At 43.7% G+C, this 13,191-nt stretch overlaps 1 protein-coding gene across 6 annotated transcripts in view; it reads right to left on the reverse strand.

Moving 5' to 3' along the window:
- SFI1 (SFI1 centrin binding protein) overlaps positions 1–13,191 on the reverse strand; it is a 69,952-nt gene that overhangs the window by 29,643 nt on the left and 27,118 nt on the right. For 4 of the 6 annotated variants that reach the window (XR_012895936.2, XM_075898024.2, XM_075898025.2 and 1 more), the window contains exons 7-14: positions 12,170–12,287; positions 11,817–11,919; positions 7,843–7,999; positions 5,851–6,012; positions 5,338–5,408; positions 3,033–3,125; positions 1,761–1,858; positions 117–183 (exon numbers count right to left, since the gene is read on the reverse strand). Coding sequence is in view for 5 of the 6 variants with exons in the window: in XM_075898024.2 (XP_075754139.2) it covers positions 117–183; positions 1,761–1,858; positions 3,033–3,125; positions 5,338–5,408; positions 5,851–6,012; positions 7,843–7,999; positions 11,817–11,919; positions 12,170–12,287 (869 nt within the window). In the remaining variant the exon portion in view is untranslated. The remainder of the gene's footprint in view (positions 1–116; positions 184–1,760; positions 1,859–3,032; positions 3,126–5,337; positions 5,409–5,850; positions 6,013–7,842; positions 8,000–11,816; positions 11,920–12,169; positions 12,288–13,191) is intronic. The other 2 variants (XM_075898028.2, XM_075898029.2) reach the window with 2 other exon arrangements.

The following is a 13,191-nucleotide window of genomic DNA, read 5'->3' on the forward strand; positions in this document are numbered from 1 at the left end:
CATGACAGACACATTCACCCATCCTTTGACCGGTGCAAGTAGCTTTCTTGTTTATCCAGCTTTTATAATAATTTGGGTTATATCGTGTGTAATAGCTACTTAAACGTGACAGATACCTGCCTATGTCTTCTCCACTTGGCATTCCTTAACCATATCCTGACAGACTTCTGCAGAAGCCTTACCCTGAAATAAAAATATAAAACTCAAGTATTAGCAAACAACCTTCCTCTATATGAAAGAACAGCTTGAGCTACATATAAAACTTAGTGCCTTAAACAATCTGTCTCAATCAAGAAATAATCATGTTACATTAAAATGCTTTATGTATGCCATACAGATTCCTCCCTGCCCACCAAAAGAAAGGCATCAAGAGCAGAAGTTACATATTTATCTAAAACCACAATGTAGGCAGGTACAAGTGCAAGAGTTTCTTCTACTGCTTCATAACTATGCACTCAGACCTGGAGTAAGTACCTTTGGGTTTAAAGAGGAATTTAAAACCTCTATGGCTGTTAACACTTGCCCAAAAAAATGCTCAAGGCTTCTATGATGGTAGAACTTAGGTAGACAGGGCAGATATTTTACCAGCCTATTTTCTAGCCTTGCTCATGTGGAAGCAGGCTCTTTGCTGGCCAGGCCTCTCGCGCGTATTGCCATCCAAGCAAAAGGTCAACTTCCCCTTGATGAAAACCCTTACACTATGTAACTTAAAGGTCAGCGACGAACAGGAACCAAAACCAGACCTAAAAAGTTCATGTAAAGTTCATGCTGGTTGTGCTGACTGTGCCATGCCCAATAAGGCAGGAAAGGAAAAACAGGAAACCATCTCACCCCCTTACCCCTGTCACTTAGCAGACAGGGTCTGCTAGCCTATCACAAAAAGTGCGCAAAAGCTCTCTATAAAACAGCTACCCCTCCTATATCAAATTGAGGAATCCCGAATCAACATTGGATGGCAGAATATGAGCCAGGCCCAAGGACTGATCACCCGAAGGCCACCTCCCGCTCACCAAACCAGAGTTCCTGTAGAGCGTAACGCATACCAACTATGCTGTTGTTGCTGTTGTACTTTGTGTTTTTTCTAAGTGTGAGTATTGCTATCTAAACTTAGTTAAAAGTTTTGTTAAGTAGTATTGTTAAGAGTTTTAGATAAGTAATTAGACTTATGAGTAAGATTAATGTAAACATAACTGTTGATAATCCCTGGTCCCTTATTGACAACTATTGGGACTTAGAAAAAGCTCAGGGAGTTTTCATTTATTGTATTGCACTTTGCTTATTGCTCCTACTAATAGTTATTTGGCGGCCACGCATGTAAGAGACTAATAAAGAAAAACTATAACTGGAAGTATTCTAATAAAAGTTTAAAAGATATTTAGTAATAGTTTGCCTGTTTCTGCGCCTTCCTGGGACTAGCCACATTTCCGAACCTTCTACTTTTAACCACAGCTCAGTGCAGGTCTATGCAACCTGGTGGCAAAACTACCTGTGCCATGTCTACACTAGTACTCCAACCTCTCATGGGAGGAGTTTTTTTGTTTTGTTTTTTAAATAAACTAGCCTAGACAATGGTTATGGCTTTGCAACACCAATTTCCCTTCCATGTTTCTCAAATAAAATTTGGTCCAGAACTAGGACACTCTTCATAATGGGTCAGGATGATCTCACACATTGAAGCATTACCAGATTTAAAACTAAAACCAAGAGCTGCTGAGTTTCAGCTCTTTAATTGTATCTGGAAATATATTTCCCTGAAGCACCTGTAGTGATTTCGAGCTGCTAGCGTCAGGGACTGCTGACGCTCTTCTTCCTCCTGTTCCAGCCGATACTTCCAGCGATTCCAAAAACTCTGCAGCAACTGGAGCAAAACAGCAGAGGAAAGAAAAACATAGGATACAAGAGAAGGAGAATCCAAAAGAATGACAATGTAAATATCCTGCTATTACAGTATTCTGGAGGCAGAGTTATTTAAAGTTTTCTGTGCTGCTCTAGACAACCAATCTAAAAAGCACACGCCTGACAATTCTGTTATCTTCCAGCTGTTCTGAATGTCTTTAAACATCTGAACACAGAAAAGTTGCTATATCCAGTGGCTGCCACACTGCATGCTCTGCTGAGCTTATTTTAACCACTTCACGTTTTTTGTCATGGGGTTACAGCCAATTGTTCCCTCTACACATAGGGAGACTAAGTCTTCTTGGCTACACTGAGGTTCACAAGGGGACTGCATGACAGACATATGGGCCTAGTTATATGTTGACTGATCCTAGACTTAAACAGGAAATATATTTTGAAACTGCTGGAAGCAAAGGAATAACAAATTGACTGGAGCAATAGTTCTTAACTGCCAGGCTGCAGCAGCTGCCAGAACTGAAGCCAGCTGTCTGTGGCAGCTAAGCTCTAGCAGCCATGGTGGCCGATTTTGCCTGGCGGCAGCACTGAAACTAAAACAAAAGCAGGAGGCACCTCCCTCTCTTTTCCCACACAGGTAAGATGGCAACCCAACCAGGGTCCACCTCTACCCATAGGGGCATGAGACACGCTTATGAAGGGAAGGGGTGTGCGCCACCAGCGGCTGCTCCACTTGCCCAAATGGCAAGTAATAGCCAAGCTCCCTAGAGAGAGCAGCCTCGCTCTGGGGAGTGCGGGGGTGGGATCAAAGGGGTATTGGGTGAAGCATGACTGGGTCACAAGGCAAGAGGGTATTGGCATGGTCTGTAGCGATCAGAGGTGAAAGGGTCAAAGGACATGAAGTGTAGGGGTGGGAGTGAAAGGGTGTCAGACACTGGGGAGCAAGGGGCTGGACTGGGGCTAGGTGGACAAATAACATTTTATTTGCCTATTTGCATAACGACTATGCAAATAAAGTTTTGCCAGTCTGCCAGAAGTTTGTGAATGGGTTTGCCAGTCCATGGTATTAAAAAAGGTTGGGAACCCCTGCACTAGAAAACCCTTCTTAGGAACAGGTGTGAGAAGGGGGGAGGTTCAGAAAAAGGTCTCATACACGCAGCCTAAAACAAGACTACACCCACCATTACTTGATGCTGCTGATGAGCCAAATTTCTTCTCATTTGCTGGAGACGAGCATTTATAACATTCTTCCGCAGGGCATTAAATCCAAAGTGCTGTGAAAACAATCAGAAGAATTTGACTTATCTTTCGCTGTGTAGTCTGAATAACCAATCAGGCAAAGGTTGATTACCTTAGTACCAGCTGCTCTTTACATTGAACCCTGCTTTATTGCTACATGATATGGTCAATGGTAATAATGGATACATAACCAAACCTGAGTGCCTCTTTAGTTGGATAGTTTAGCAGCTAAACTAAACCAACCCCTTCCTACAATTTCTTCTTGAGTCATCCAGCTCTCCCTTGCTGCGTCACCAATCACTGCCCAGGCTCCTTCGCAAGCCCTTTCTCAAATGATCTCCCGGGATAGGATAGTTTTGCTAACCACACTTAATACCAATGTGCAGGGTGTACAGACTGAATCATAGCAGCATTTGACTGGATGCAGGAGAGTGCAGCTCACAGTCAGCGTTGTGTGCCATTAGCATGCACCTCACTTCACGTATCCTTGCTTTAAGTGTGTGTCACTTTAGTAATACTAGTATGAAAAAGCGCTACACAGATGGAAACTCGTCTAATCTGGCAACTTTGCACATGGACTACAGCAAACACAATGTCTCTCAAGCCACACAGAGAACTTCAATGGGCTGCATGTGGCCCTCAGGCTGCAGGTTGCCCATCACAGTCTTGTCTCTCTCTGAACTACAAATCCCAGAATGCCTCAATTCTGGACTGAATTGGAAGAATTATATCCTTCCTTAAAGGGCCAGCACTTTCCTGTTACATTACTGCTATTATTTCCAAAATATCCCAATGGCTTTAGCTTTGTTTTGTGGATGATCATTCTGCCTCACACTACAGAAAAATACCTGTTCCAACAAGACAAAGCCACCGTGAACACCAGATATGAGGAATTCATTTCTGTTGGGAAGTGCTTTTAAGGATAAAGGGGTGCTTTTAAGGATAAAGAAAATAAAGATTAACTCCTATCCCTTCCCCAGTGAAAGATACTTATAGGATCACACTGGTGGCTGGTATATGATGGCATTATCAATAGAGGGAAGGTTTTCAGTCTTCAAGAGGAAAGTACAGACATGGAGTTTTAGCACAGCAGTGTAAACAAGGACAAAGCCAATTTATCTTGGGGCATTAATTTTCATGCATAGTAGTAAAGGTAAGAAAAAAAGGAGGGAAATGTTATTTAAGAGTGAAAGGGCCAGGGAGTGTATGAAGGACCACTTAGTCTAATTTCTTTCCTGATTGGAACAATAACTTGATCTCTTCTGGAGCAGAAAGATATGCCTCAGATTAAATTTCCCCATCAAGATACAAGTGTCAGTCCTCTACCCTATTTAAGGTAAGCACCAATGTGGACACAAGAACAAATCAAATGGCCGTCAACAAATTTAGGCTTGAAATTAGATTAAGTCTTCTAACCATCAGAGGAGAGATGTTCTGGAACAGACTTTCAAGGGAAGCAGTGGGGGCAAAAAGCCTAAATGGCTTCAAGACTGGCTTAGATAAGTTCATAGAGAGCATGGCAAGATGAGACAGTCTGCAATAATATGTAGCCAGTCAGCAAATGCTAGTAGCAAAAAATCTCTAATGCACATTCATGGGCCAGTAGATGGGGAGGTCTCTGAATTACTAGAAAGGATTCTTTCCTAGGTATCTGGCTGGGAGATCATGCTCACAAGATCAATCTGAGCTCCTCCTTCTGACAATTATTTCACAGTCCCAGGAAGGGGCACCGAAACATGAGCCTGCCCAAGCCCCTCCACCTAGAGCAGGGCCAAAGCTCAAGAGCTTCAGGCCCAAGTAGGGGACCTACAACCTGAGCCCCCCCAACCCAGAGTTGAAGTCCTTCTGCTTCAGTCCCACGTGATGTGGCTTGGGTTTTGGCCCTGGGCCCCAGCAAGTCTAAGTCAGCCCTGGTGACCCCATAAAAATGTGCTTCTGATCCACTTTGGGGTTCCAACCCATAGTTTGAGAACTATTTGGCTAGATGATCATAATGGACCCTTCTGGCCTTATAGTCTATGAATCTATCTTCTCTGCACACAACAGTCTGGCAGGTTCCATGACAATCTGAATCTGTGCACATAGTATCTGATCTGAACAGCTCATGGAAGGAAATATTATGCCTACCATCTAGCCCATAACATGCTCACCAATCAAGATGAATACACATGGCTAGGTGCAACTCTGGGAAAAATCATTCCAAATAGCCTAGATTACCGCTCACCTGAGATATTACAAAGCTCTTACCAAAAGATGGTGTCGGTGATGTTTTTCTGCAAGCTCATGCTGCCAGGTCTCTTCCATACACAGTACAACATCTGTCATCAAGTTAAAAAGAAAATGTCCTTTACATAGAAGTCCCTGTGAATATAAAGAGACACAACATACCCTTCTCCTTCAGTGACAGGCACTGAATTCCAGTCCAAACCCGCTTTAGCATTGGGATTTCTGCACCGGTATGCACACACATTTTGGCTGCCGTGAAGCTATTATACGCGAGTCTGATTTAAAAAGATGCATTTCTTGTCTGGTGTCAGCCATACGCTAGTCTCTACAGGTTTTAGCTAATGTGTTCCAGTTGCTAGTCTTGCTCCTTTCCAGTGCCCGTTCACTATGGACTAATATGCACCTTTCTAATGAAAAGCCAGCCATTCCTGCTTCTTATAAATGCTGCTTCCTACGTTATTGTTTACCTACCCCATCTACCCACAGAATTCTCTCGAACCTGCCCACCATTGCGGAAACATATACAAAGGATACAGTACTTCCAGTGTGTGAACACTCTCCGTAAGATAACCCTTGTTGCTAGCTCACTAATACGCTCCTTGTAGACTTGCATACTTCTCCTGTGCTCCCAGGCATGCCGCCAGCCAGAGAAACATTGCTGAAGCACACAAACTTGGTGATGTTGTTGAGCTAGCTCTACAATAAGAGACACAAGTTACAAATGATCAGCTCTCTGCTCCTGCATTGTTTGTGTCAGGAGGCAATGATGTGCAAACTCTAGGTCCTCAAGTAACCAAATTTTCAGTACCAGCAAGGGATAATGAGAATTTTACCACCAGCTATTACCTGACATTGCTTTGGTTATTCAAGAAATCCTTGTGGGGACTGATATTAGCTCTGAAAATGGCTGCATGCTTCTTCCTTTCAGGTATCCCAACCAGAGTACTCGCTACAGAGTGTAAGTCTTGGTTGGAAGGGCAATAAAGTGTTTCCTTTCTAAGACCATATCTATCCTCTCTCCACAATAAGGCAACAGTAGGTTTTTTTCTGGATGTACCAGTACACAATTCACACAATCCTCACTAGCCCAGGCCACAGCTCTTCAGGCCCTGAACTACCAATCAGAAGCATCAAAGTGTCTCCTAAAAGGGAAAATGTATCAATTTTCCTACAGTGGCAATGAGTTGTTTTGATTGTGAGGCACTATTCTGTTCCATCTCTGCATTCAAATATAGTATCCACCAACAAAAAGTGGAATAAGGACCAGCAGGAGAATTCTAGACCAGGCAGCTTACTTTCAGTACCCAAAATGAAAATGGACCAAACAATCAAATTGCAAGCATCTAGAAGAAAACAAGATAAGTAACAGTCAACCTGAATTTGTCAAGGACAAATCATGTCACACTAAGCTACTATTCTTCTTTGGAGAGATAACAAGCTTTATGGCCAGTGGGAAAGCATATCAGATGTCATAGCTCAACATTTGATACTGTCAACACCTCAAACGAACTAGGGAAATATAGGGTAGACAAATCTATTATAAGGTTGGTAGACAACTGAGAGGACAGCTCAATTGTGAGCCATTGATAACTAAAGGTATATGGGGGTCCTGAAGACATCTGTCGTGTGTGTGGTTCTATTCATAAATGATTTGGATAATGCTATAGCAAGAGTATACTTGTAAAATCTGCAGAGGATACCAAGCTAGGAGAGGTTGCAAGCCTTTTGGAGGACAAGATTAAAATTCAAAATGATCTTGAGAAACTAGAGAAATGATCTGAATGGAATAGGATGAAATTCAATAAGGACCAATGAAAAAAACTCCACTTACAAAGGAATAATTGTACAAATTAAAAAAAGTGGATATGACAGCCTAGGAAGGAGTACTGCAGAAAAAAAATCAGGAGAAGATAGTGGCTCACAAGCTAAATATGGGTCATCAATGTAATACTGTCCCAAAAAAAGTGAACATCATTCTGGGATATACTAGCAACAGTGTTGTACGCAAGACACAAGAGGTAATTCGATCCACCCCACTTAGCACTGATAAGACCTCAGCTAGAGTACTGTGTTCAGTTCTGGACACTAACTCAGGAAAGGGCTAGAAAACGTGACCTATGAGGGAAGATTTAAAAAACTGAGACTGTTTAGTGTGGAGGACAGAAGTGGTGAAATGGGGGAACATGCTAACATAACCTTTTATATACTTGTAAACTGTTATTACAAGGAGGCAGATGAGAAACTGTTCTCCTTACCCATCAAGGACAGGACAAGTAGTAATTAATTTAAATTACAGTAAGGAAGTTTTAAACATTAGGGAAAACTTCTTAAGTAGAAGGGCAGTTAAAACACCTAAACAAATTACCTAGGGATATTTAAAACCTCCAGTGATGGAGATTCCACAAAATAGGTTAGACAAACCCCTGTCAGAGCTAGTCTAAATACTTTGTTCTGTTTCAGTACAGCAGGCTGAACTAAACCTATTGAGGTCCCTTTCAGTCCTATATTACTACGATTTTCACTCACTGTCCTGATGCTTTTTTTTTCTTTGAAGTTGCAAGTGCCCCAACCAGGCCTTCATGCATCTTCTCAGCTCCCAGCGCCGATGATGATTCACCGCCCAGGCCTCCTTCTGCTTGTTATGCTGGATGTGCAAATATAGCTCTATCCACTGTTGCCAGGCCTGACAGTACAAATTAGAAAAAAAGTGAGGAGAGGGTCAATCAAGAGTAAGCAGAAGGAAGTGAAGGTGTATTGAGGGCATAGGGAAGAACGGAGGAAGAAGAAAAGAAAGCACAAAAGCAACCGAGAAGTAAAACATATCAAATAGAGACCCAGAGACAGAAATAAAAAAGGAGCTATGGAGAATGAAGTTTTCATGAAGCAATCATTTATTTTCAGTTGACATTTCCAGTCTATCTAGGACAGCAGTCTCCAACCTTTTTACACCCAAGATCACTTTAAATCTCAGAACAAGCCAAGATCTACAGTCCCATCCCTCCCCCACGACCTCGCCCCTTCTTTGAAGCCCCACCCTCTGTTCTCCTCTTCATCACTTGCTATCCCCAGCCTTTATACACTATCAGGGTACAGCTACACTGCTGCTTTTTTTCCCGATTCTTCCGTAGGAAGAGTTTTTTCCAACATTTGGCCTGTCTAGACTAGGCTAAATGTCAGAAAAACTCCTTCTTTCGGAAGTCCCCTTATTCCTTGTAGAATGAGGAATACAGGGGTTACCGAAAGAGCGTGTTTGTTCTTCCACTTTTTTTTTTTGTGGAAGAGCAAACACGTCCCTGAATGCAGAAGAGTTTTTCCAGGATCTCTCTGGAATCCTGGAAAAACTCCTGAAGTCTAGCCGTACCTTTACTGGGTTGAGACAGGATGTGTGGGCTCTGAGGTGAAAATGAGGGATTTAGGTGTGGGAAGGGGAGAGAGGTGCAAACTCTGGGAGGGAATTTGGATGCAGGAGGAGGTGGAGAAGGGGATGCTGGCTCAGGAGGAGGCTCCAGGCTGGGGAGTGTTGGGGTCAGGTGGAGGGTAAGGGTACTGAGCAAGCCACAGGCTTGTGGCCGTGAGAGTGCAGGAGTTTGGGTTGGGGTATGTGAGGGGCTTAGGGTAGGGAGGCTGGGAGTATGATGGGCTTAGGACACAGATTTGCAGTGTGTGGATGGTGCTGGAGTGTTGTGGCAGAAGACTGAGGATGTGGGGGTGCAGGAGTTTGGGGATGTGAGAGACTCAAGACAGGGGATTCCAGTGTATGATAGGCTCAGATATGGGGCCTGGGGGGATGCAGGAGTGTTATGATGCTGCGGCCAGATGGGGGCTTGGCCCCACATGGGGGTTTGTTGATCAGGCTTCATTTTTAAATAAAATATTATGTCAAACAAAAAGTTTCAGCATTGTCTTTATTTGAGAGAAGGGCGGGGAACCTGTTTTGAGTCAGGGATCAGTGACCCACCGAAAAGTCAGCTGGGGCCACAGCAGTGAGATGCAAAAAAAAAAAAAAAAAAAAAACCTCCTCCAAAACCCGCCCAAGCCTCACTAATGTGGCCCCCCAACTGTGCTGATGGGAACAGGGGACATGGTACTGCGGAAGGGTGCTAGTGGGTGCTGGGGCGGGGGACAGGGTGCCAGCGGGAGTGGAATACAAGGAGTCCCCAGCATGCGCCTCCTCTGGGGACTCCGACTCCCTCTCCGCCACAGAGGAGGGAAGCTCTGGTGTGCACCTCCTCTGGGAACCCCTCCCCTCTGGCCATGCAGCAAGTGCCTGGCATGCCACCGACGTGGGTTGTGGTACCGTGTCGGCTGTTTGGGGGAAGGGAGAGCAGCCAGTGCACTTCCTGAAATCCTAGAAGTGGCGCACAGCTCCAGACTTCCTTCCACCCCGCAGGAAATGGGAAGCCCCAAACCTCTTGTGATCGACTGGTAGAGCCCTCCCAATCAACCAATAGATCAACAGGTTGGTGACCATGGATCTAGGACAAGACTTTCATTTACCTCACCTTCCCTCTCATTTCCACCCTGGCTTTTCCTATGTATGTACAGCCCAACTCCTCACTTGTCAACAGCTTTGAGTTAAGGCTTCTACACCCAAAGCATACTGCAATGAGGAAAGTTGCAAGAGAATAGGAAATGTCAGGGTCAGTCTTACAGCAGCCTGAAAAATCTTAAACTAAAACTTATTCCTCTTTTAAAGGGCACAATTCTACTGTCCGAGAACTAACAGTAGGCTCCCAAATGCAACCTTTTCATTTAAAGATTGATTAAGATGAAGGAGGCTGGTATCTAAAAGCCCCAATTATTTAGTTTCCCAAATAATGGGACCAGTCTCCCTGGCAAAGTGCTGATGCCATCTGCAGGGTTGCCATCTTCCAGTTAGATTAGAACTCAGGCCACACCCCACCCAAGTGGGAGGAGAACAAGTGCCTTCTTCTACATCCATGACAGCAACCACCACTCTTCCAGGGAATGGTTGAACAATTCCAGAGCAAAGGAAATCAAATATATCAGTTTGATTAACTATTTTCACTTTGGATTTCACAGAAGATAAACTGTCTATTGTATGGTGAGAGTCCAACAGTCACTTCACTTTTGCTGCAAAGTGAATATAAATGATCCAGTGAGGAAGAGGAGATGACTGACTTGTTTTGGCCATGTTTGAAACACTAATAAAAATAATTTTCCCTCGACCTCTTATTAATCGATTGTTTTAAAATGGGGAGCTCCCCCCCCCCCCCAGCACTGGCTCCTGCTCCCCTCCCGCTGCCTGATAGAGGCAGCAAGGGGGGGGAAGTGATTAGTTCAGTCATTAGTAAACTATCCGATAAGCATATGCTTATCGGATAGTCAACTAGTCATTTACATTCCTACACATCATGTCTTTTTAATGACTCTATAAAGTTTCTGGTAGCTTCCTGGACTTGTTGTAAAGAATCATAATTCCCTGTGGCCACACAGTTCCTTAGAAATTCACTGAATTTAGAAAAGCTTCAATGTTGCTTTTATTCCTGCATTATAGAGAAGAATCTTTGAGGACCCCAAGGGGAGACAACCTGGGGAATGTTCTATTTTACTTACATTACTGAGCAGCAATTTACAGGTAAGACCTTGCCTCGGGAAAGCATACCAGCATGAATATCTGGAAAGGTACGGTCAAACCCATAGCTTGCATCACCCATTCTGTGAACATCCATTCTCTGAGGGTACGTCTAGACTACATGGCTCCATCAACGGAGCCATGTAAACTAGTTTACCCGACAGTCAGTGAAGCGGAGATTTAAATAATCCCCACTTCATTAAAATAAAAATGGCTGCCGCGCTGTGCCAACAATCAGCTGATCCAGCACAGTGCGGCAGTCTAGACGCGGATCGGTCGACAAGGAAAGCCTTTGTCAACCGCTCCTGTAGACCTCATTTCACGAGGCATAAGGGAGCAGTCGACAAAGGCTTCCCTTGTCGACCGATCCATGTCTAGACTGCCGCACTGTGCCGGGTCAGCTGATTGTTGGCACAGCGCAGCGGCCATTTTTATTTTAATGAAGCAGGGATTATTTAAATCCCTGCTTCATGGACTATATCAGGTAAACTAGTTTACATGGCTCCGTCAACATACCCTGACTGTCCCTAATTTGGGATCACCTGTGGTCCAGATCTTAGCGGGGGGGGGGGGGGGGAAAGAGAAGAGAGGGGAAAGAGCAGCAGCACAGCAACACTCTGCAGGAAGCTTTTCCTTGCTGCTCCCAAAGTGGTGAGGTGGTGGTGGGGGAGGGGAACATGGAGCATCAGGTAAGTACCCTCCCTCATCCTTTTCACTTCCTCCCTATCCCAGTAAAATCTTTAATCTGGCAAACCCTGCTTCCCACAGTTGACGGATTAAAGAGCTTCAAGTTTATTGCAGTGTACAAAGGGATTATTGAGGGTGTAAAATTGTTTATTCCTTTGCTAGTTATTAACAACCATGTGTTATTTCAGGTACAAAGCGCTGGGATTGAAGGACTTACCCGAAACTGCAGGCTCTGGGCCCAGTGCTGCAGAGCCAGAGTCTTCATCTTACAGTTAGCATACTTCTGGTGCAGTCGTCTTGTCCACACTTTCCATGACACACTGCCAAAAATATTTAAGACACATTCATTCTGCAGTCTAGTACAAAGAATTAACCTCTTCTTATCAGGCTCAACATACACATTACTGATCAACTTCCTTCTAGATGGAGTCATTTGGTAGAGTGAGGGGGAGGAGAGAAAGCAGCTGAGACAAAATCAAAGGTGAACTGGCAAGATTTAGTGTGGGAGCAGATAATGAGATAGAGAAGGTGTTTGTGGTTAACATGTAACTGTTTCATGTCCATTCTCACCGTAGAGTGCTTGTTTCCCTGAAAGCCAACGCCTCAGACTGCATCCTATGCTTGGTCCTGCGAACATCAATGTAGATCAGCCAATGCTGCCAGGTCCAGCGCAGCTTCTGCTTCTCCGCTGTGCACAGCAAAAGTTGCATCATTTTTTAAAAAATGACATACAAGTATTTGAAACAAAAGACAGAACCATGCAGCACTTTAAAGACTAACAAGATGGTTTATTAGGTGATGAGTTTTCCTGGGTCAGACCCACTTCCTCAGATCAAATAGTGGAAGAAAATTGGCATAATCAAAAAAAGTGAACACATAAAATTGAAAAATCAGATTTTAGAACAGAGGTGTCGTGTGGGGGGGAGGTTACTGTCTAGTGTTTTTTGATTGTATCCCTTTGATATATATGGTCATGTCAATTTTCTTCCACAATTTGATCTGAGGAAGTGGGTCTGGCCCACGAAAGCTCATCACCTAATAAACCATCTTGTTAGTCTTTAAAGTGCTGCATAGTCCTGTCTTTTGTTTCAGCAAGACCAGAATAACACGGCTACATTTCTATTACTATTATACAAGTATTTGGTATTTTTTAAAAACATCAGCCTTACATTGCCACCTATAGGGAAAGCCTAAAACTGCAGTCACTCCATGAGCTGGGGACAGAAAAAAAAAAAAGGCTCAAATAAGGCTTGCCTCACAAGGAAATTGTCTAAAGTAGCTACTCCTCAATAGCTGTCTGCCCAGACATGCTTATTCTAGAACAAGAGTGACCATATGGAGGCTTACTATGAAACACCTATTGGGCTTTAAATTCACATACTGATTTAGTGAGGAATAATTGATGTAGACACGCCCCTTAGCTGCTGGCAGAGCAATGGAGATGGGCTGAAGATAAGATTTGAAATGACAATAGCTTCACATAGCTAACATGTTTAATTACTTTATTCAAGCTGCAAAATTCCTTTGGGCACATACTGCAACTTTAGACTCAGTGGCTACATCTAGACTACATCTCTCTGTCGATAGAGGGA

The sequence above is a fragment of the Pelodiscus sinensis genome, chromosome Z, assembly GCF_052426305.1.
Source record: "Pelodiscus sinensis isolate ZL-2025 chromosome Z, ASM5242630v1, whole genome shotgun sequence".
Classification (NCBI taxonomy): Eukaryota; Metazoa; Chordata; order Testudines; family Trionychidae; genus Pelodiscus; species Pelodiscus sinensis.